The sequence below is a fragment of the Xiphias gladius genome, chromosome 3 (genome assembly GCF_016859285.1).
Source record: "Xiphias gladius isolate SHS-SW01 ecotype Sanya breed wild chromosome 3, ASM1685928v1, whole genome shotgun sequence".
NCBI lineage: Eukaryota > Metazoa > Chordata > Actinopteri > Istiophoriformes > Xiphiidae > Xiphias > Xiphias gladius.
In genome coordinates, this window is record NC_053402.1 from 7,032,031 (window position 1) to 7,055,791 (window position 23,761).

A 23,761-nucleotide genomic window follows, 5' to 3' on the forward strand; every position below is an offset into this window, starting at 1 on the left:
GGGCGTGGAGTGGTGAATCTACTGTATGTAAAACCAGGACACATTTTGGACACAGACCCACCATTCCCCTTTTAATCATCCAATCTAACTTTGGTGAGGAGCTGCGGGTGGAGGCTGGGCTGTCATCCTTCATGCATAGACAGAGAGTTAATTTAGGGAGGAAAACAGTTTCTGAGACAAAGTAACATACATATTTACTAAACCAAGGGGCCTTTTATGGGTCAGGTAATTGTGTACTATTTCCTGACTGACACTCACTGACAGCAGCACTTCCCCCTAAACTCTCTTCTCCCTCCTAAACAAAATACAGTTCATACATTGTGCACAATACCATGAAGATCTATAAAGTGAGTTTGTTACTCTGTTGAACACATAACATCAGAATTTGACTTGAGGTTGGTGACAAATATGAGGCTAATAATACAATGAGTTGTGTTTTTCGTTTCAAAGGCTAGAAACGTTTCTTGAGCCAAATAAGCACTTATTACTTTTTTTTTTCCTACTGGACCCAAAGGTCACATTACAGATACAAAAAATTCAATCATATCAGCCGATAAATCTTGTGACTAAACCTGTTAAACTGCGCGAAACTTGAATCACATGGCATCTTATCTTACTGTTCCAGTGTTGTGTAGTCTGTTGTCCTGAGCTTGGGCCAGGCCATCCACTGCAACTTCACTCTGCTCACTGAAACAGAGGATTTGTACATTGATTAGACGGAATAAGTCAGAATTAAACTCCAAAACAAAAGACCAACATCTCTGCAAATGCCATACCTGAGAATTTACCCCGGGAAAGAGCTACATGACTACTCTGTAAGATTATAACTGCAACACTGTGATATAGCAAATCAACAAAATTTACTCTGTTATTCATACAGCATTCCTTTTAGTTCAGTGGTTCCCAACCTTTTCTGTCTGATGTACTGCCACAGCCCTATCTGATTACCTAAATGTTGTTAATCATGTTTTCATTATTTTTAGCTAACTATTTCAACCATTTATCCACTACTTGTAACTTGTCACCTCTTCTCCATTATTATTAGCCAACTATAATTCAGCCATATTCATTACGTTAAGCTTTTCCACCATATTTTCATTACTTCTTATGAGCTAACTTTAACCTCTTTATGCACTACTTTTACCAAATTAAACCATTGTCTACTCCTTTTAGTTTTTTCACTTTTTATCCAATTCTTTAGCTAAATATCTTAACTGTTTATCAAATACCTTTAGCGAACTATTTCAGCTGTTTATCTATTACTTTTAGCTAACTGTTAACACTGCTTCAACTCTGCTCAGCTGCTAGTTTTCATGTACTCTCATTCGGATAACGTAATGTTCAGTATGTGAATTTTTCTTTTCAATCTTAATTTCTATTTTTTAAAATTATTCGAGCTACTCCACAATCGTTGCACGTATCCCCCAGACACTATACAAGTATAGTTAATGTCTAATACTACTCTCTTTGCAACTTGTGTTTACTGTGTATGTCTTCAGTCTTTCCATACCTTGGTGTTTGTTGAGTTGAGCAATCTATTTTCTGTGATAATGTGTCATCTGAATCACGTGTACCTGCAAGAAGAGCGGCAACAGGGAACAGAGAGTGAATTTTACAGTGCATAGAATGAGTAGAAGCATACATACACTCTACATGTACAGTACTTACTGTATGTATGAAGGCTTGCGCACCACAATAAAACAATTTGTGTATTAATAACTACACATAAATAATAATAAAAAAATTTTTTTTTAAAAATTAAAAAAAAAGAAAAAAACACTGTCAGAAGGAGCATCAGATTGGTGCGCTTACTAAGTTTTGCCAACTGACTGGACAAACTATTGCTGGTAACTGATGCAACTCCTGACTCCTGAGACTCAGCTGTGACATTGAGGTCCGTTAGGTTGACATACGAGTGGCTCTGAGAAAGAAAGAGCAATACATTGAAAATCAACAACGCAACCATTTCATAAAATTATGAGTGTTGAGCTTTTAAGAATAACAACTAATTCATTCATTTGTGCCTTGTTCTTTACCTTCTGTTTTGTATTTTGACCATTTGTTATCCGTCTTTCAAACCTGTAAATGGAAAAACAATAGTATATCATCATCAATACGGGAAATACAATTCTCTTATTTTGTTAATAATAAGGCATAATAATAATAATATTAATAATAATAATGCAGCCAACCTGTGGTAGCGAGTGAAGGCGGTGTTCATTTCATCATTTGTTGCCAGTAACTCTTCAATCAGCCTCTCTTCACTGAGTCTGGGGACGATCTTCACTATCCTCTCTTGCATTTCCTTACATACAGTGTATAACTGCTAATGACACAATCAAACAAAGAATGTGTGGGTGGGGGGTTGAGGGGGCAGATGCAACACAGAAATGTATATAGTCCGAGATCAGTTAAGGGTAACGCAGTGTTACTCATCATGAATAGATGGAAATTGTTTTCTTGTAACAGAAAGGGCAGAGAATACTACACATTACTATAAAAAAAAAAAAAACCCACAAGTATGTTTTTTTATTTTCATTTTTTTACCTCCAGCAGCTCCATTTCTGCTTGTTTAACGGTAACAGGATCGAGCTGACGCATCATGTCCGACATCATGGTTAGGTTGCTACGCACCACTCCCAGCTCTGTCTTCAGCATTTTTACCTGGAATATCAATAGTATTTCCTAAATAAACACAGCTATAATAGCTCCTTGCAAAGACAAATATTGATTTCATAAATGTTGGAGTAACAGGCCAGAATGAATTGTAGACATTAAGAGGATTTTGACCCGAGTTGCGAGACAGCATTTCAGCCAATGTCTGCGATTAATAGGAATACAGTGCAATTTAAATACTAAAATATCCCACTGAAATTCAGCAAGGCCCATCACCTGGCTTGGAGTGAAGACATTTGTTCCCTCTAGGGCCAGTTTTAGTTCAGAGGTTCGGGATGGGATGAGCGGAGGTTTGGAAGAAAGGAGCACAGCAGGCAGAGTAGTGACAGCAGGCCCATTCCCAGGCAAAGTCTGGTAGGCAAAGGCATAGAAATGACCCAAAATAAAAATGACCAAAGGCGATAGGTAAGCACCTAGCTATCAGCAGTAACAACAAAATGCACCCAGTCATGTTTGCACCTTTTGGGCGGCTTGCACAGGTGAGTAACCATCCAGTTCTGTCATGGGGAACTCAAGCCCTTTCCTTCGCAGGTCTTCGTACACTGACACCACACCCGTCAGGTCGGGTGAGCTACGGAATGCATCAGCCCACGCCTTGACAAGATAAAACCACAAATTACTACCAGGCAGCTGAGCAAGGCAATAACAGGAAAACTCAAATACAGCAACAACAACAACCTAATTTTATGTTACATGCAACCACACCTCATGCCTCACCTGTATAATGCTGAGCACTCTGTCATGCAGAACTAGTGGAGGGTTGTTCCTTGGGATGATGGACCGGACCAGAACCCCTTCTATAAAATCCCGTGTTGTCACCAGGATGTGAAACCTGTACCCACAGTTCTTCACACAGGTCTCCAGGAGCTGACATCAGAAGAACACAACAAATCAAACCATGTCTGATATCTGATTACACTTGACTAGAACAAGAACCAAGTCAGCAGGATGGTGGCAAAGCATGAGGATAGCTGTGATCAACACTCACAGTAAGGGCCAGCATAACTTCTTTGAAGTTCTTATTCCCCACAATCCTTTTCTTTATGGCTCTGACAGCATCTTTGGGTCTGTAATGAGAACATTTTCAATGGTCAGAGGCATGTAACCTTCAGAGGACGAGCTTGTTCCAGATGCGGACAGATAACACTCACCCACACACGCATGCATACACACCCTTCCTCTGAGCTGTTGATCATGTCGCAGATATCCATGTTGAGGGCCCAGTCTTCTGATGGCAGGCTGGAGCTGGTCGCGTGCTCTGTGAAAAATAATAAGGACAAATATAACACTTCCAACAAATATGAGACTGCTGACTTATGATATAACAATTTCTTCATACATTTAACAAACATAATACCTCACAGTCATTACAGTACATTGTATTTTTGAAAACAACAACAACAACAAAACAATAACAATGATAATAATAATAATAGTAATTAAATGATTAGTCCAAAATTAAGTTTGTGGTCACATGTGGCATTCCACGGGGTTCAATTCTAGGTCCCTTATGCATCCTAATATATGTAAATGATATGAAATTTGAAGTTTTAATGTTTTTCTCTATGCTGAAGCTAGCTGGGCTTTGTTAGTGAGTTCAAAATGTGTCTTTGACATAGAAAGCTTGCTTAGTCAAGAAATGTCTGAATTAGGTACATGGCTAGTGGACAATAAACTTTTACTACATTTGGGTAAGACGGAATCTGTTTTTATTTGCCTCAAATAGTAAACTTTCTCATTTCTTAATGTCACCTACACTGGAGTTGCAACAACATGTATGTGGTAACTCCATGGTTAAAAGTTAATTATTCTAAATGCCTATTTAATTTTTCTAAAAAAGTTTCCTAATGTTAATTGCAAGAAGTTGCTATGTATGATTTTTATACAATCAAGAACTGACTATGCGTGTAATTTCTGTTACCATTGTCTTTCTGAGCATCATGGGCCAGCTTACAGATTGTACAAAGATGATATGTTGTATTTTGGATTACAATAAAAAAAAAAAACTTATGTAAGTATAGGACGTTTTAAATCACTAAAATAGTTAAACATGACTAACAGGTTTCAGTATTAGCAGCAAGTTATAAAATGTATAATGTATAAATGCCTAAATGACCAGACACCAGACTATTTACAGCTGTTTGAGTGTACTTGAGACAAACATAAGGATAATACTAGGCAAAGTCAAAATTCTGCCAAAATTATTGATATTGCTCTTTTGGATCACTTCCAAATGTGGGGGTTAAAATTTGAAAAAGCAATTAAACATTTTATTAAAAATGTACAGTTTATATAATGAGTGATACTGTATCTACAATAATTAAATATGATTATCTACTTAATTTAATGACTAACTCTCAATTTCCATCAGTCAAACACGTGCAATCATTAGGCAACTGCCATTTATAAATCAAATTTGGGTCAAGAGGATGTCACTTGTCCCGCCCAGCTATTGGCAGGTTAAAAAGACACAATAACAACCAATAAATTGCAGCATCCCAGCCTCTCACTCCCGCCTCTGCGAAGTCATTGTTTAGTGGAGGCGTCAGTCACACCGTAAGCCGTTGCTATTCTGTCAGGTTTAAGAAATTTAACTTGAATACACCATTTTTTAACGTATTGCTATTATAAATGCATTAGCACATACGATAAAATTCCTTTCATATAAAAGGAGGAATCATCTCGAAAGAAATGTGAATGACGGAAGCGTAAACGTCTACGGCAAAAATGACAGAGCCCGACTGAAGCATTTGGTCGTCACAATGAAACGATGTGGCGCCTATAAAACAACTCACCGATCCGCTGTCCCACCGACGTGCTGAATGGATTCCCCATTAAAAACTCCATGTTGAGAGCGGTGAGGGCCAAGGAAAGCACCGACGTCCCCGGGCCGAGCCGTACGTAACAACGCGCCCCGCTCGCTCCTGCAGACCGCTGCTGCTCACACAACAAAGTAGGGCACTAGTTGAACTGCGTCATGCTTTAAAGGGAAAGCAGCCTGCAGTTTTCAATAGACATTTACAGTGTACTAGCATGATTGCACCCATGCTAGTACACTTTAATTGTACCCCATACAGCCATTGTCCGTTTCTGCACTCATCGTCGAAAAAGTAGTCTTAACAGGTCATTTCTTTCTTTATCTATTCTGAGATAATAATAAAATAAAAAAATTCTGCTGCATTCCTGGATAATGTAGTTAGAAGATATTCATAAAGTAAAGAAAAATTGACAGAAAATCTACCGACTTGTACGTGACATTTATTTATTAAATTAGGTAAACTCACAAAAAACAGAATTTTAAAAAAATTCAGAATTGAAGCAGCAGTATGTGGCAAGCTCCAGAAAAGCTGGGTGCTAGAGTTCCCATAATGCAACTCAGTGTCCTTCATAAGATGCTATGAATCTTATGAAAGACCTATAACTTTTTTTAGGAGGCTTTGCAGAGCCCTTTAAATGTCTACTTTTTCCAAACCTCAGACCTCCAATTTGTACTCCAGGCTTTCTATCAAAAAAGTCTCAAGCCTGATCTGAGATATTGATTTTTACAAACTTTTAAAAGCCCCCTCCAGAAGACAGACAGACAGACAACACTGTTCAACTGTTTTCATATATAAAATCAGTGGAGTGCCCCTCTAATACTGAAGGCAACATTTATATATGCTGTTGAAAAACAGAAAATCTCATCAGAAAGTCTCAACTCAAGGTCTACTTACTTAGCTGTTCTGAAACTCTTGACCATATCACACAGTCTTCATCAACAGATAGAGTATGGTCAGTTAAAACCGCCAACCTTTCATTGTCATCCTTGAACGAACTGTTTCTTGACAGTTTGTTCCTGACCCTGCTGTTGACAAAACAATCTCAACTCAAGGTCGAACTATTTGCTTGCTCTGGCGCTCTTGACTGTATCACACCACATTGTTGAGCTCAACTTTAGATATATACCATGTGATATGGTTAAAAGCTCCAGAAAAAGTGAGTAAGTGGACCTTAAGTTGAGGTTGTTTTGTCAACTGCTGTTTCAAGTGTGAAGAATGAGCTTTCAAGCTTGAAAGAAAAATCTGCTTTTTTGAAAATCATTCACATTCATTTTGTGGTGTGAATGACTAGGTATTTGTGCCAAAAAATGGCAAAATGAATATGGATAGAACTGATAGGCCGGGACCAGGATAGTAAAGTCGGTACCGATCACATTTTCCACAGATCTCCATGCTTTTGTAGTGTGATTTTCTGCCACATGGGTGCACTGTTTGAAATTGGATCTCATTGTATCAGGTTATATTGCCCATGCTTTCTGCTAAACTCTGGTCAATGCTCACCTGTCAACAGGGCAAAGAGGGAAACTGCCCTCTGGGCCCCTGGCCTATTGTGTGTCAACTGGTTTGTGCTTATTTAATTGAAAGTTTGATTGGGAATATACCACATTAAAGCACAACACCAACTGACTTGATAAGGGCCTTAAGTCCTGATTCATTACCTGATATTGAGGCCTCACCTTTCAGAGGATCACTGTGTAAATATGTTTTAAGACCTTAATGTGTTAATTACCTCAGAGTTAAACTTTGGGTCAGGTAATATTCCTGCATAGAAAAACTGTAACCACTGCACAGAGATAGAAGGACAAACAAAAACAAGGGGCTTATAGGGGCCCAGCAGCTCATTTTTTCCCTGGACAGGTTATTGTAGTGTTACTTATAGTAAACAAACATTCCCTTTCTGAATTTAAAGACCTCTGAATACTTTATTTCCATGTCACACATTAATTGTAACCTTCCAGACCATCTATGCAAGGAACAAAATACAGGGATGAGTTTGAGCTTTTCCAAGAAATAACACACTGGTTACACACAGAAATGTTACTCTCACTGACACTGGGGAGGCACATTAGTTGTGTTTGATCATGGCCATGATGTGCGTGTGTGACTCATACACAGTGACTCACTGCCCTGGAAGCAACAGAGATTATAGCTTTTACTCTCAATGCCGATGAACAGCCCACTCCTCTGTTTACATCAGCAGAGATGGTACAGTTCTGGCCATTATAAAGAACCATATGTGGCTTATGTGGGTGCTCATAGAAAACATAAAAATGCAGAAAGTTCCTCATCATACATTTCCATCAAGAAAAGAGGTGTCCATTATTTTTCCTCCTTCACTGTATTAAAACTCCTTTAGTTGTTTGTTTTCTTTGTCTGAGGTAACTTCAATTAAATCTCTTAAATTATCCTCTGGGTGATGCTTTAATTTTTTTTTTGCATGGGTAAATGTACCTATACTGTCTGTGCAGTAATGCTGCAGTATGGTTGCAACCACTGTGCCCAACAGTTTTGTTTGATCACAGTGGTTGCTTTGCTACTGTGGGAAGACAAATGTATGTAATGACGAATTGCTGTAACATTTTAGTGGGAATAATACATATATCTAAATGTATTATTATTTGTATTCTTTAGCGTTATTACTAAGGGTATTCATAGTCATGGTAGTACTGGTGGTAATGTTAATACATCTTGTTATCAAACAGTAGAAGAACTCTTTATGAATGTTTTTGGTGGTCGACATAATAAAAGAAAGTTTTCTATTTTTAGACTGGAACTGCAACAAGCTGGTATTCTCATCAAGACAACAAATACAACAACTCCCAGCTGCAGCCATCTCATATGTGGCAGAGCTGCTCTTCAGAACAGGTCATACACTATAAAGTCTTGGTTGCTACACGTTTATGGTGACAGTTTGTCAGCACAGCCTTTTCTTCATAACACTCAGATGTGTCTGAATTGTACTTGTATGTTAATGCGTCGCAGTGGGAGAGAGAAGATGGGGTGTGTATTTAGTGAGTTTAAGAAAAGAAGCTATTTAATAAGATTTTTTGCAAAACTAAATGCACTGTGTGCCTGTGTTTTAGTTTTTAGTTTATTCCCTTAGATGCATAGGTTGGTCAAAAAAGACACAGGTAGTCTGTTTCTCTTGATAAAAAGTATCTACTGTTAGTCATATTAGCCTACTTTATAGCTAACATTAGCTTAGCTACTTTGCTCAATAGCTAATAGCATGTTGTATTCTAGTTTAATAATTTGAGGATAGCTATGCATAATAAAAGTATTTATTGATAGGCTACTGTTAATAATTTTACAGTCATTTATATGTGTATAATGACATGCATTTCAAATGTTCTCTTGGATTTACTACAGGAATGAAGCAAACAGGGTCAAGTGCAAAGAATGTCAGATCTGTCCAAATAAAAGTGACATAAAGTAAACAGTTTTGTAAAATGCAATATACCAGAGTGAGATGATCAAAGCTGGAAACAGGTAGTTTATCTGAAATGAAATGGTTTCTTGCTGTTTTCTTTTTAAATGTGTTAAGATGACATACAGAATATTTATTACTAACAGAAACTAATGATTCTACTACAACCTAAATAAAGAAGAGTGTAGGTTCCAGTGATTTAAACATCTAATTGTTAAGACAAAAATGCTAAGTGCCATGAGAAACAGAAGAGCATTAACAGTCTTTATTGTAATAGCATTGCAAAGATGACAAGTTTACAGTCATAGTCACATAAAATACTAGATCAAAGAAACATAATGGAGAAGGTTTTTTGTTTTTAATCATATATGTGAAAATGCCTTTTACAAAACACAGACTGTAAGGAATAATACGTAATGACTAATTACATCCCGCACAGACGAAGACTTACGTTCAAGTTGTGGACTTCTGAGTAACTGATATCCACAGTAAAAAAGCCTTCTGAAAAATTCTGGATCACATTTGTTCAACTGTGTCTACATCTAATGACCAATAGAATGTACGAGGATTTCTGACTTTTTATTTAAGTCATAAAATTATCATCTTATATTTCCTCAATATACTCCATCTGCTCTCTATTTTGAGGCTCCTTTTAACTGAACCATGTCTCAAGACTGACTGTAACTCTAGAAATCCCACATGTAAAAATTGAAATAATCATGTCTAGTGTTGAAATGATTACTAGCAGTAAATTAGTCAATTAATTGATTTAATTTGAACAACAATTGTAATTATTGATTAGCTGTTGAAGTCATTCATTGAGCAAAAATGCCAAACATTTTCTAGCTTCTCAAATGTTATGATTTGTTGCTATTTTCTGGTTTATATTGTGAACTGAATTATCTGTATTTTTTTGTAGTTGCCACTTTGGACTTGTGAGCTTTGAGCACATTTTACAGACCATACAATTAATAAATGAGTCAAAAATGAACATGAAAAAAAAAGAACTGTTTAATCAATAATAAAAATAATAACTAGCTACAGCCCTAACAATGTTGTTACAGTACTCAGCTACTGCAGAAAGATGCAGAGGGAGATTAGCAAGTGTAGTTTGTTCCCTGAGGGACGTCTACACTTATGCTGTCTAATACATCAGAAATGCATAATTACACTGTCAGAGCAGCTGTAATAATATCTTTCCAGTTAAGTTATTAACTGGAAAGAAGACATGAATATATCCATAAGCCGGTCAGCTTCTCCGTTACATAACATGTAAACACAGTATTTCACAGTAGCAAATCAAATAAAATAGTAAATTACATGTCCCCTTACATCATATGTGTATGAGCATATATCAGGATTAATGTAGATAATCTTTCTTAATAGGTCAGACATACAATACACACATGAATGTGCACACTTTTCCATTGTGGCAGGTAGAGTTGTCTGTTTTCTTCTGGACAATGTGTTACATGATGGAGCAGGTAAAGCCGCAGCAGTCTTTCAGCAGTGTAAGTCCAGTTTTAGTGATAAATGGCGTTGCGGAGGTCTGCTGCGATTTGGACGCCACCGTTTGATCTTGCAAAGCACCTGATTGAAAAGGAGATGTGACAGAAAACTCTTATTCACCAGAGCATGTACACACCCTTATCATCTACATCTTCACTTATATTCCTTAAATGAAATGCTTCTTTGCTCTGTTGCCGAGATTTAGATACAACTGTAATATCTGTACATTAAATATGATGAACCACCAGCAGCTGGTTACCTTATTTCAGCATAACGACTGGAAAGAGGGGGAAAACAGCTAGCCTGGCTCTGTCCAGAGGTAATAAAATCCACCAACACTAGTGTTACCAAATACACCAGGACTGAAATCTCAAGGATTACTATTTAAAAATGTCATTAGTGGAGGGAAGCGGTGCGAACAAAGATAACTGCAACCTAAGATTCCTTTTCAATTGGAAGAGAGCGCATAACAACCTCATGATTAGACTCACCTTTTGCAGCCAATGCCTTTGGTAATTTGGACTGTAAAAATGCTGCCATTTCTCTGTCTTCCTCTCTCTCCCTGTGGAGGAAAACATATCATTGTTATGTATTTCTTTAGTACTGGGTTTTAAGACTTAATTATCATCATTATCTTTTATCATCTTGCTAAATGTCATTAGGCTATATTTGAGAGAAACGTAGATTACAGGCTGGACTGACAATTCAATTCTACATTTTAATCTACATGGTGTGAATTCACTCATGCATCCACACAAAGTCATCTCCTCATTTCATTTTCACATCAACACTGAATAATGGAGGAAGTTGGCCTCTATCCCATCAATCTCTCTGGGAACAGTCAAAATGTCATTCAAAGATATCCCCTCACAACTGCCTGCTTATCAGTGGTGACTGCTAACCTAGCACCAAAAACAAATAATCTGAGTGATGGTGGACTTGCTATTTGTTATTCAGTGTAAACATAAAGAGAGCATGCAGAGAACAAAGAGAGACAGAGGTCAGAGCTAAGGAGATCAGACAACACCTTTAAAAAACTCATTGGATGAATAGTCTAACATCAAATAAACATATGTCTTTGTTTTTTAGTGATAGGTATTGTGGAAGGCCCTTTCATCAGTGGAAACATTATCTGCAGGATCCGTTTAATCATACTGGTACATGAGATTCAGTCAAGTGTCAGAGGTATTAAACAATTGTGGTCCAGGAGAATCTTCAGACTGATAACCATGCCAACAGCTGATTGTTAAATTCAATCTTTACAAAGATAAATCACCAATCTAAAGAATTACACATCTTTGTCTTAATGAAAACATCTTTCTTCGCTGAAATCCTTTTGAAAAAGTGACAGCACTGTAATCTCTGCAGTGCCTTTTCGTCAGAAGAACACCCCCAAGTCAAAGTCATTTTCCAACATTGGATTTATTAACTGCACCTCAGCCTTTCAAACTCCACATCGTCCACGAGGAAGTCTCTGGTCTCCACCAGCTTGTTGATCTGCAGCAGCAGCTCCTCCTCCCTCTCTATGTCCTCCTTGGACTTGTCTCTGTCTGTTCAACAGTCACATGACAAGCCATACATACAATATAACCATCACTGAGTTCTAAATTATAAACAATTGTATTTTAGGAATGTAAAACAGCATATATGCCATGAGTTCTTTCAGCAGCTATTTAATAGAAAATCGATTTCAGACATCATGCCTTTCATGAAGAACCATAATTGTGAACCTCATGGAGGAGCAAGAGGAAAAGTCAGGGGATTACTAAATTCAGCAGGATTCATCTCCTGGGAACTATGAATGTCTGTAGAAAATCATATGCCAATCTATCTAATTGTTGTTGAGATATTTCAGTTTGGAACAAGTGGTGTACTGACAGAAGGAGTTTGCCATCCACAGAGCATGGCTTAAAATCCTACATGTAAAGCAGTTTATAAAATTTTATAATCAACCGAACATTCCCGTCATTTTACTGAGAGAAGAAGCAATACATAACCAAAATTCAATGAGAATTAGGGAAACCTTGAAAGGCACATTATTATTTGAAATCTATGCGTGTTTGAGGTGACAACATGTGAGGTCGTTTGACATAAAAAGCATTATTCATAACAACTTTCTTCTGAAGCTGTGTTTAAATCCTTCCACTTCTTGTCAAAGAGATAAATGCTGGTCTGAAGAACATACTACCATGGTTGGCTATTATCATTTCAGCGGTAAAGCAAATTTAAAAAAAAAACAATGTCTAAATGTCTGCAGCTTAAACAAAAGGTGACCAACAACAGACGAAAAGGTGGTTACTGCTTTTTAATTTACCTGGGATTGAGACATGTTTTTGCAGCTCCTTCTTCAGCCTTGTGATTTCTTTGCAGAGCTGGATGTCATCCATCCTGAGAGGAAAACAAACAGGGAAAAATATTCCCCCAAATACCATGAATTGATATTTTGCAGGAATCCAGCTCATCCCTATATAAAAAAGTATAGTTAAATTAGACCTCCAAATCAACTTAATTAAAGAATACATTGACTGAAATGCCTATATCTGCCTATAAGGGGCTTTGAAAACATAGAATGGATTTTATAAATGGCAGCAACGCGACTTCCTTCCTAACTTTGCATACAGCAGCCTGAATGTGAAATTGTACGAGCTTATCAAACAGAAAAACACTGGACTCAGATTTTGTCCTCAGATGGCTGTGAGGTCCCTGAGTTTATTAGCTGAAATAACACAGCCACGCTGCCCACATCTGACAGTATCAGATCTCATTTCGCCACCTGGCTCTGATATGGTTTTCATAACATCAGGGGCCGGTCACATAAGTGTTTGTATGTGTCTGTGTGTGTGTGTGGGCTGCTATTACAGTGATGGCAAAAAAAGGAAAATGACTGTGATAGAAATACATACTCTGAGCTATTGATTTAATAAAATGGGTTTCACTTCAGTGTACTTCAACAGTATATATTTCAGGATGACTCATATGCTGCCACCCTGTAATGTCTATTCCAAATGTATTTGAATGAAGGTAGTCTTGCTCACGTCGCAGTCAGCAGGATTTGCGTAGTAAAAAAACATTTCAAAAGAATTCTTAAACACAAGCACATAAATGTGAATGCAAATATGAAATGTTGAAGACTAACAACTCTTTAGCTGTCTGATCTCACAAAGGTAAGTGTAAATGCATCCAAGCAGTGAGACGGATTGAAATTGGATTAGTGTAAATGCATCTGTCTCTCCAAGATGCATATAAAATCTCTACTCCTGCTAAGTGTGACTAGATCAGTAACTAGAAATAGCCACTCACAGGGTCTGTCCCTCCTGATAATGACACACCAATCTGTTGCAGCATCTATTGAGTGGGATTGTGCATCACTTTTCACCCTCTGGAAACTGATATGTGGTATCATGAACCAAGACACTGATCAGACTAGTAAATCTGAAGGTTTGCACAAAAAAAAACCCCAAGAAAAAGTCATTAATATCTGCTTCTCTGATTCATCATATGGTCACATTATGCAGCGCTGGTCTCTGTTCTTTGTCTCTGCCTTCCCACCTCCATCCTCGTCTGTCAAAATAATGAGGAAGGTCTCGACAGAAAAAGAGTGAAATAATTAAAAGCAAGGATGAGAGAGAGGAGAGAAGAGGGGCATCTTTCTCGAGATCTGAAAAAAAAAAATGTGTTGGATGTGTGTGTGCTGGTAGCCTGTTGAGACCTTAAATAGTACTGCTGTTTTGTTCATACACTTTTTGTCATCATGCACATGGCTGCTCCCAGTGTCGGTGGCTGACAGTTTTGGTGCATCACCTCTTATTCCTGAGAGACTCCTAACAGTATCTTGGTGTATTCAGATCCCTGTACACCAGAATGTCACTGTATGTGTGGGTGCAGGGGACCAAATAGTAGAACAGCACATGACAGATGAAAAGCATGTATTATCCTCTTGGGTCTAGTGTAATAAAACCCCTAGTCAAATATTATACGTTGAAACAAAACACTATTTTTGAGAACCATAAATCATTTTGAAAAAGATACAGACAGACATGGTCTGTAGCAATTAGACTAAAATTAAGGTTTCTTTGTGTCTGTTTTTGACATGTATTTAAGTTCGCTACACAGGAGTAGTCGTGAAGTTGTAAAGAAGCAGACCTTACATGTATCTGAGCTCTGACTCTCTCCGTATGAGGATGTCTCGTATCCGCTCAAGTCTGAACAGCTCTCCTTCAATGTCCTCAACTGTAATTTCGGAATCAGCCATCGAAATGACATCTTCTGCTGAAAGACAAACAAAATAAAAAATAAACACGTTTATTTGGGTATGATGAGAAAAGTTTCTACACATACTTTTTTTTTTTGGTTTCAGAGACTTTATGTGGGACTACCTTCTGCATCAAAGAAAGGTAGCATCATTTCTTTACTTTTTAAAGAAATACAATACAACTGGTGCAACTAACAACCTTGTTAACAACAGCCTTCTATTTAAATGGTCCAGTTCCAGGGCTTTGGTGTTGTTCATGCTGAGCTCACATCATGCTAGATATGAAGCTGCAGCCTGCAGCTGGTTAGCTTAGGTTAGTATAAAAACAACTAGCCTGTCAAACTATAATACTTTAAATTGTTTTTACTATATAAAATCTGCTTTTTTTCACATTATGAAGAATTTATGAACACAGCAAATCGGCAGTTCTGACTAATTCTGAGCAAAGTGATAAGTGCTTAAGTTTTCAAACATTCTGAAACTGGATTTAAGTGAATCAAATTAAAAACAGTTGAATTCTCTGGTGATCTTTGTTCAGTTCTGAACATTAACATCATCCTGGATCAAATTTTCCATCCCACTGTGATCTCATCAGAGCTCTGTGGACAACCCCCCCAAAACCCCCCACCCTATACTTCTTAAAGCTATTCAGCATCACTGAATAACCCCCCCCCGCAGCCTCCCACTCCTCACCAGAAGTGATGAGTCATCCAATAGAGCCTGGATGGGCTGAACCACTGGTGAACAAAGCTACACAAACACACAACCCCGCAAACCCAGACATGTTGGTGTTTTAGCGTTAAAACAGCCTGCATGTGTTCCTTCTTGTTTCCATTATTTTGCTAAGAGCCCTCCCATAGGCTTCCAGAATGTTGTCAATATTGTTCTTGGCTTTATTTTCACACTGTCACTTTAATGATACTTCTTATACAGCAGGTTTGTGTAGATATACAGTTTGTGTTGTCAACTGGCTATATGTTCTTTTAACTTCTCAAATGCCTGAATATCATTTTGGTAGAATACAGTTGTAGTAATACTGAAAATAATAAAATAAAATTAATGTATGGTGGTGTATATTCTTTCAATAAAATCTTGCACACATGATATGAGAGAAAAATAGCTTGTACAGTAGGAATAAAAGGGAACCGAGAACGGAACCTTGAGGAGTGCCAAGAATAAAAGGTCACAATCAAAGTAATATGGTGTCACCATTAACTGTAATTTGCTGATAGTTTCCTAGGAATATTCCTGAAAAACTATGTAATTCGGTACTAATTATAGAGAAAATATGTGCATCTTTGGAAAAAAAAAAATACAAACAAGCAAATTTTCATTTTTTTTCTCCACTTATTACTGGAAGCTTTTTTCCCTCTATATATATCGAATTGTTTGTTTGCCTTTGAACAAATTTCACATTTTCAGATATTAAGCTGACCTGCTGTGAAGTAACTAAAAGACTCTAGATTAAGCAGTTAAGTGGAATTAGATCTGAAACGATTAGTTACTTAATCAGTTAGTTGATCAACAAAAAAATAACTGGTAACTATTGATAATTGATTAATGCTTTAATAATTTTTCAAGCAACATCCCAAATATTCTCTAAATTTGCTGCTTTTCGTTGTCTTATGCGACAGTAAACTCAACAGCTGTTTGGACTGTTCAGACAAAACAATCTGATGACATCACCCTGGGCACTGAGAAATTGTGACATACATTTTTAACAATTTTTTGCCAAACAGTTAATTGGCAAAAATAACTGTCTTTTTAATCAATCATTAAAGAAAAATAATTATTTACAGCTCTAACTGGAATTATTTTACCTGGACCAATTGGACACTACAATTAGTACCAAGTTATATGATTCCTTTGGAGGAAACATTTTGTAAACTGTGCAGATTAACTACCAGGATACATTTTTGACTCAGTATCTTTAAATTTGATCATTTTAAGGCAACAAAAATAAGTAAGGGAAATAAAAGGGTGCTCTTAGAAAACAAAATTTAAACCATCGATATATGTAGGATATATGTAGCAAAAGTCTAGTCTTAAATGAATTTTAAAAATATATTTTAACTGTTAAATTAAGAAATTAAACAAAAGAGTTCTCCTTAGGAAAAAAAATTCTCCCCCAAATCATATCAGAAATACTAAGGTTTACAAGTGGAAGTTACCACATGGAGATTTTACAAAACCCTGGCTACAGGGAACTTTAACAGGATGCTTGGTGATGCAGGTGTGAGCATCTGCAGGAGCCCGAGGCTTTCATTCTCTCTACTGAAGTTGGTGCTGTTACAAATCTCCTTTCGCTCATCACTCCACACAGTTACACTATCCAAGCATGCATCCCATTAAGTTTAAACACAAATCGCCTGTAGTGACCTCCAATCAAAACTCACTTGATTTCTCCGTCGTTCCCTCCACTTGCGTTCTTCCCAAAGCGCTGTACTGTTGATAGGATTCTCCCTCTTTTTCCATATTTTTTTTTTTACAAATGGTTCCCTTTTCAAACTCTTCGCACGGAAATTTTAAAACAAATATTTGTTCTGCTTGAAAATAACTTTCCGACTGACTCCATGCACCATTGCCACATTCGCCTGAGGGAATATACGAGGAGGCGAAGTGCCAACAGATGCTGAGTCCAGTCTTACAGTGGTGGATTTCTGGGCTTGGAGAAGCTGATGCAGCTGATGTCCGCTCCGAGGCGCCACCTACTGACAGAGACAGACTATCACAGAATGCACAGCCCAATGATTACTCCATAAACAGCAAGGAACATGTGAAAAATTATATTTGAATCCATTAAGAGAAAAATGCTGACTACTCATAAATGAATTTATTGCCCATGGAGTGTAAATGCGTGGAATCAAAGTCTGTAGTTGAAAATCAAAAACACTGAGATAAAGTTTTGTGTAGAAATGATTTGTAATTGTAGAAAAAAAACTGACAATGTTTGACAAAGTGCAAATAAAAAATTGTGCACAAATGATATCAATGATGAGTTAACACAAAGACTGAGAAAAAAAGGGCTTTATGTGATTATGAGTACAGATTCAAAGCAGATGCTGCCCATAAATTCAGAAATCAATCACCTTAAAGTGAACTCTTTCTATATGCTATTTCACAAACAAGATTAAAGGACACAAGGATTAAAATGATCCTCCTTCTTAAGAGTTTGCTGTGCTCTAACCATTACAACACTCTCCACAGGAGAGTCGAGCCGTCTTTCATCATGAACTTTTCATTGCGCCTGATTGAGCTCAGTTGTTAAAGACAACCTGGTGATGACTTGATTTCATGCAGCTAGGCCCTCCAGGGGCCCATCAGATGTTTGGGGAGTGCAGCGTGCATCTGTCTGCATGCAGGAGCTGCCCTTGCGCAACAGGTAGCAACGTCCTACACCCGGCAGTGGACGGCAGACGACTGTGTTTATTCATACGTTCAGTCCTCAGCTGTGTGTCCTCAGATACAGCCAGATGGTTCACACTACTGCGTTTGTCATTCAGATTACATGACAGAAAAAGATGAATACTGAAAGACATACAGAGTCAATATTGTTCCCAAAGGTTATACTCTGGAATTAAATGACTTTGATCTACTGCAAACATTTATTTAGGCTGCTCATTGCACTTCATATGAAGTTAGTGACAGCAGGAGTATTTATTTACTGCAGACACCAATGAGGAGCTAATGTTGGAGCCACACACCAAATGACTCCGCTATAAAAAGGGGATGATTCTTTAAGCATGATTAATTTATTCGTCACAGTACTTTGGTCGGCAACAGGTTAAAGACTTGCCAATACAAATTAGACATACAGACACTGGAGTTAAAGAAACTTTATTGACAAAAAGAAATTACATTAAGGAGCCTTTTACATCAATAAAAGTATGACCTAATTGCACAGAATTGCAGACTATATAATCCAAATTAAACCTTTGTAGTTTCATACAAATCCAGACACTTTTTTAAGTATCCTTAAAATATGTTACCTATCAGGTCAAGATTGACCATTTGACATGAGGTATACTTAGCACTAACACATTAAAATACAGGTTAGACAAACATTTTCTGACACAAATTTAGCAAACACAGGTGCCCTCTACATGTTCCGCACACATCTGCACAAACCAGCATAATACAAAAATCTTACAGCTCAAATAATTTTTGCAGAGCTCAGTTTTATTGTTTTGAAGTCACTGCAGCTTACAATCATTTGTAACCATCATCATTTTATGATTTCACAGTTTCAAAGAAAAGGCACATATATAATGACTAACAGCAGTCAGCCCTGACTTTTCCAGAAGATAAAGAGAGACTTAGGGTGTGGTGAAACAGGATGCCAGTCTAGTTTAGCCTCACCTTGTGTACACATCTCGTGTTTAGACTCCTTTTAAGAGGCTTCAGTGTTTTATTGTCATGATGCCTACACTGATTAACTTTCCTGGTGGGGTCTTGAGTCCTCCTTCTGCCCACACATAATCATTCTACCTTCTTTGCTTTGTAACAGAAGGACTGCTTATGCAAATGTGAATTTGTATTGGCTTGAGTGGCCTAGAGTCCAATTCTCAAGGTCATCAGTACAGCCAACACTTGCAGACTGATAAAATGACAAGTAAGATGGGATGCCACAAAAATTTAATTCTGTTGAAAAAAGTTCCAGTAATGAGAGTTAAAAGTTAAAACTTAGATTTTAATTAAACCTGTCTGAGTAGGAAATCAATTATTTTGGTAATGCTACTTGATGATAAAGACTGCCATGTCTGTATAAGATAGTGCTAACCTGGTGGGGTATGATAATTACTATTTTCATAGGAAATTATTCTTTGATTTGATTTAGTGGTAAATCCTCTCTATCCATTGTTCGCTTTTATGCGTCCTATTGTATTCTTACACGGTGGAATTCAGTGGTTTATCCTCCTTCCATAGTTATTATTGCTTTTGTCGGCTTCCATCGCTTTATCAAGCCAGTCTCTTTCCTGTTCAGACTCTGAGTCACTGGCTTCACTTGCATTAGCCGCCAAAAGGCGAGAGTAGTTAATCCTGCGCTGGCGAGGGGCCTTGCACCGGAGCAGAAGCAGACACACACACCACACCATCAGACCCACTGCCACTCCTCTGAACAGCCACGTCAGCCCAAACCACTGCACCACGAACCCTCCAGAAAAGCTACCCAGCCCACTTCCTAGATGTAGAGAAAGCACACTGTAGACCCTCCTCACACTCCTCTCTGCCCCCGGCGTGGCAACATCCTCACTCTGGACCTTCACAGCCCACCAGAGCGCTCCGCTGCTGAAACAACTCAATATCTGAGCAGGCAGTACAGCCCATGGTCCCCAGAGGAAGGAGTAATAAAAGCACTGTAGGCCGAGACTTGCAGTCCCCACTGCGAGCAACCTTCCTGGGCTGAGGAGTTTGGACACTCGTCCAGCCAGCAATGGGAAGGAGGCCTGTGAGAGCAGACCGAGGGCTAGAGACAATCCCATGTGCAGCTCATTGCCCCCATGATCCTGCATCTGCCACAGGAGGAAGTTATCCATGGCCGAGCCCGCCACCCCAACCAGCAGGGTGGTGACAGCACAGAGCAGAGCGCGGGAGGAGCCACGCACCAGCTGCATGGCTTTCAGGAGCCTGTTAGCCCTGTCTCGCTTTTTGTTCAGGTAAAGAGGGAGGTAGGTAGCTACGGGCAGGGCCAGAGCAGCAGAAACAGCGTAGCAGTAGAAATGTACCGCGCTCCTGGGAGTCTGACCAGCTATAAGACAGCTCAACTGGCTGACCAGCAACCCTGCTCCTCCAACCCCACATGCTGCTCCCAGTAGACCCCACAGCCCGGCGCTGCTGTAGTGGTCTGAAGCATCCGCAAAATCTAGATATTCGTACAATCCGTCGTCTGCTGTCCACTCCAGAGGGGCTGACACAGACTCCAACACCGAGACAATGATGAGTATCAAGAAGAAGAGTTGGTGTTCAGTGTCCATGACCTTAAGGTTGTCCAGAAAGTAAAAACTGCTCTCCTCTGTCTTCTTTTCTCCTTGCAGTTCTTCAGACACTGAATTGAAGTTTGACCTCTTATTCCTCACAGCAGTTGTCAAAGATCTGGTGGCATGATACACAACAGAGCTGTTGATCATTGGTTCTCGAAGACTGTTGTCGACCACAACAGAAAGACTTTCTTGTGACAGTTGAGGATGAGATTTATCATTACCATGCTGATAAAGTGATGTTTTGCTCATCATAACAGGAACAGAATTAGTATCTGAAAGTGTCTTTGCAGGAAACGTGACACTAGGCTGGGAAACAAAATCTTTCGGGCGATTTCTAGTTGACAATGTTTCAGGTCCAATGCTACTCATTAGCAGGTTATCACCAAGACTTTGGACTGGACCGCTGCTCAGATCAGACATGTTACAGTTGCTGCTCTGTGTGTGCACATCTGAAGGAGGGATAATCAGCAAAACCAGAGCGACTGCTGCTGAACACACAAGAGAGCCATTTATCACCACTCGCCTCTTGTTGTAGTGCTTAGAGAGTAGGCTTGCAACAGGGCTCCAGACTAGCGATATCAGGTGTTTAGTACCCATGATGATGCCTGTCATTGCAGGAGTCAGGCCCAGCTGTCTGAAGTACAGGGTGAGGAAGGGGAGCAGGCAGGCTTTGGCACAGGAGCACAAGAAGTTAAATGTGCCAGCCAGGACGAGGGCACGCTTGATATCAATCTGTTTATTCCTCTTCATGATTGTCCTCCTGGGCAGCTCACAGTCTCTTCTAATAGGTTTCACATGGAGCGACTGGTTGGATTCAAACAGAGAGACACAGCTGAACAGAAAGATGGAAAATAATAAAGTTAACACAAAAAATATTAGAGTAATTAGTGCTTATGTCGTCCAGTACTACTCATTTGGAATCAGTACCTATTTGAAAGGTATCAGTGCTTTTCATTTGCAGTTGCAAGGTTCTTACAAAGGCTATGATTACTTTCGTTAACAATTAACCGGCCTATTATTTTTTTATTGATTGATTAGTCCAGAAAATAATAGTGAAAAAATGTCATCACATCTTCCCAGAGCCAAGGGTGATGTCTTTAAATTTCTTGCTTTGTTTGACCAAAAGCTTAAAAAAAAAAAGATATTCAATTATCAATGATATATGTCAAAGAAAAGCAGTAAAAACATTTTATTTCAGAAGTGAAAACTAGAGGATGTTTGGCATTTTTTTTTCTCACTGTTTTTGCTTTAAAAGTGCCAATGCACAGACCATAGTGATACAGCAATTTCCAAAGCCCACATCACTGTTCTTTTTGTTCTGTCTATTTGAATTATATTATCATATTATAAAGATGAATAAATCTTTAATTAAACGTATACATTCATTTTGACTTCAAATCATTAGTGAGTCATTTATGTACAATACAGTTGTTATGGTGGTAAAGTAAGAATAAAATAAATAAAGGCATCCAGGCAACTGACTCCTTTTTTTTGTTTGACTCATACTGCATTCTGTTTTCAGTGCTCTTTTGATTTTGTGGTGCACTCAATGCAAGATTTTACTTAACTGTAACTACTATAGAAACAAAGCATCTGGCTTTATATGAGCTTATTGGCACAGATAAAAGAAACATCTTAACAGAAAGGCACATCACATATGTCGCAAACACGGAAATTAAGTGCACGCCTACAACAACTGCAACTTTAAAATGAGCGTTGTAAGAAGTAAGCCCAGTGTAGTTTTCTTAGCAGAAAGAAGCAGATAAACAAGGGACCTGAAGTACACCAATACCTGCCAGGCTGAATACACCTGCCCCTGCAGGATATCAAGGTGTGGAGTACTAGTCCCCGTCACGTCAACTTTTAACGTCACGTCACGAAAACTTTTAACATTTACCTTTTAACTTCTTCCCGCAAAAAAATTCCTTACACTCTCCTACCGATTATTTTCCATCTCTGGTTTCTGCATTACATCGACGATCCGGTCTCTTTGAGGGTTAAAGCGGAGGACACCTGTTGCGGACGTAAAGTTAAACGCATTCAACTGTACGACTAAGTTTACACCTGCAGCAGTTTCCATGACAACAGCGCCCCCTAACGGTGTGGATGCCTATGTGCGCCAAAGAGATGGTAGCAGGTAAAATCCTTCCTAAACAGAAACTGAAACACAATGAATTAAGTAAAACTATTCTGGCTTGATCTGAATAAAAAGATAATTGGGACTGAGCTCGCCCAGCGAATCAAAGATATATTTGTGTGGTTGAAAGTGCACCTAGGTGTTGCTGACAAAGAGCACGTTCACTTCCCTAATTCCGAAAGAGATTTATTCTTTGACAAGGTAGGCGAAAACCTTCCTATTCAAGGAAGGTTAGTTTATTTACCAAATTTTCAAATTTAAGTTAATACAATTCATGAATTCAGGTCACATGGTTTTGATGCTTATATTTGTCGTCTGAGTGCAAACAGAGCATTTTCTGTAAATTTGCCAATATAATAAACTGAACATCTTACTGAATACATTCCTCTATGAGCACCACTACAAGAAGAATGTGTAACTATTACTAATAAGCTTTATAATAAGGGTACAAACACATACTTAAATATTTTAGTTTAAAACATCAAAAATTAACTAAAAATTATCAACAGAATGTGAAGAAATTACACTTTTGGTGTTATGTCTAAAACGCCTATGTATTGCATTGGTAGAGACACCGAAGTTAAAATACTAACCAGCTAGCTCCACCCTGACCTCTCTCAGAATACCACTTTGCACCACTTTGTAGATGAAAGTGAGTCACTGTAGCATCCAATCTACCCTCAGTCCAACATGAGAATGAAGAAGTAGCGCTGCCCAGAGGGCAAAAAACCACGTTCAGCGGCAAAGAAAAGAAGTGACAGAAATACGTACAAGCAAAACAAGAGTTAACAGTGCCCTGGCATTCCACAGCTGGAAACAGTTCTTGGTAAGGAAAAGTAAAGGAATGAAGTTTGATGCTGAACCTGTAACGTTTCTTGTAGGCTGGTAAGCAAACAGCTGTTGATAGCAAAATAGCAAAAACTTACATATAGCACCTTTAAGCACACTTTTAAGGTACTT

General features: G+C 38.3%; 3 protein-coding genes across 14 annotated transcripts in view; all 3 read right to left on the reverse strand.

The window, feature by feature from the left end:
• tom1 (target of myb1 membrane trafficking protein) overlaps nucleotides 1-6,456 on the reverse strand; it is a 9,227-nt gene extending 2,771 nt beyond the window's left edge. Inside the window, exons 1-14 of one of the 6 annotated variants that reach the window (XM_040124343.1) lie at nucleotides 6,390-6,456; nucleotides 5,472-5,613; nucleotides 3,850-3,934; nucleotides 3,665-3,743; nucleotides 3,394-3,543; nucleotides 3,136-3,270; nucleotides 2,893-3,027; nucleotides 2,548-2,664; nucleotides 2,193-2,323; nucleotides 2,037-2,079; nucleotides 1,813-1,921; nucleotides 1,511-1,574; nucleotides 618-687; nucleotides 62-127 (exon numbers count right to left, since the gene is read on the reverse strand). In XM_040124343.1, coding sequence (XP_039980277.1) covers nucleotides 62-127; nucleotides 618-687; nucleotides 1,511-1,574; nucleotides 1,813-1,921; nucleotides 2,037-2,079; nucleotides 2,193-2,323; nucleotides 2,548-2,664; nucleotides 2,893-3,027; nucleotides 3,136-3,270; nucleotides 3,394-3,543; nucleotides 3,665-3,743; nucleotides 3,850-3,934; nucleotides 5,472-5,523 — 1,236 coding nt within the window. In that variant the 5' untranslated portion in view covers nucleotides 5,524-5,613; nucleotides 6,390-6,456. Of the gene's footprint in view, nucleotides 1-61; nucleotides 128-617; nucleotides 688-1,510; nucleotides 1,575-1,812; nucleotides 1,922-2,036; nucleotides 2,080-2,192; nucleotides 2,327-2,547; nucleotides 2,665-2,892; nucleotides 3,028-3,135; nucleotides 3,271-3,393; nucleotides 3,544-3,664; nucleotides 3,744-3,827; nucleotides 3,935-5,471; nucleotides 5,618-6,389 lie in introns of those variants that run through there. The other 5 variants (XM_040124342.1, XM_040124345.1, XM_040124344.1 and 2 more) reach the window with 5 other exon arrangements.
• A 3,934-nt stretch (nucleotides 6,457-10,390) lies between these two features.
• Nucleotides 10,391-17,158, reverse strand: zgc:171844 (uncharacterized protein LOC100151763 homolog). Its single transcript, XM_040123874.1, has 6 exons — nucleotides 17,080-17,158; nucleotides 14,580-14,700; nucleotides 12,746-12,819; nucleotides 11,867-11,981; nucleotides 10,923-10,993; nucleotides 10,391-10,512 (listed from the first exon to the last, which is right to left on the reverse strand). Exons 1-6 carry the CDS (start codon nucleotides 17,156-17,158, stop codon nucleotides 10,391-10,393), a joined length of 582 nt encoding a protein of 193 aa, XP_039979808.1.
• A 1,683-nt stretch (nucleotides 17,159-18,841) lies between these two features.
• mfsd6l (major facilitator superfamily domain containing 6-like) lies at nucleotides 18,842-22,728 on the reverse strand. Of its 7 annotated transcripts, none has more exons than XM_040155781.1 (2): nucleotides 22,605-22,728; nucleotides 18,842-21,468 (listed from the first exon to the last, which is right to left on the reverse strand). In XM_040155781.1, exon 2 carries the CDS (start codon nucleotides 21,412-21,414, stop codon nucleotides 19,585-19,587), a length of 1,830 nt encoding a protein of 609 aa, XP_040011715.1. In that variant the 5' UTR covers nucleotides 21,415-21,468; nucleotides 22,605-22,728; the 3' UTR covers nucleotides 18,842-19,584. The 7 variants fall into 7 exon arrangements, with proteins under 7 accessions (XP_040011715.1, XP_040011673.1, XP_040011726.1 ...); XM_040155739.1 differs by having other exon boundaries at nucleotides 18,842-21,496; XM_040155792.1 differs by having other exon boundaries at nucleotides 22,595-22,728.
• Nucleotides 22,729-23,761: the final 1,033 nt, after the last annotated feature.

What these genes read in the sequence shown, in the direction of transcription:
- zgc:171844 (XM_040123874.1), bottom strand. Translation starts at nt 17,158, where the DNA reads ATGGAAAAAGAGGGAGAATCCTATCAACAGTACAGCGCTTTGGGAAGA. An exon ending in GGGAACGACGGAGAAATCAA is followed by an intron (nt 14,701 to 17,079) that starts GTGAGTTTTGAT and finishes TTTGTCTTTCAG; the next exon opens with CAGAAGATGTCATTTCGATG. An exon ending in GTGGAGTTTGAAAGGCTGAG is followed by an intron (nt 10,994 to 11,866) that starts GTGCAGTTAATA and finishes TTTCCTCCACAG; the next exon opens with GGAGAGAGAGGAAGACAGAG.
- mfsd6l (XM_040155739.1), bottom strand. Translation starts at nt 22,633, where the DNA reads ATGCAGAAACCAGAGATGGAAAATAATCG. An exon ending in CCAGAGATGGAAAATAATCG is followed by an intron (nt 21,497 to 22,604) that starts GTAGGAGAGTGT and finishes CTTTCTGTTCAG; the next exon opens with CTGTGTCTCTCTGTTTGAAT.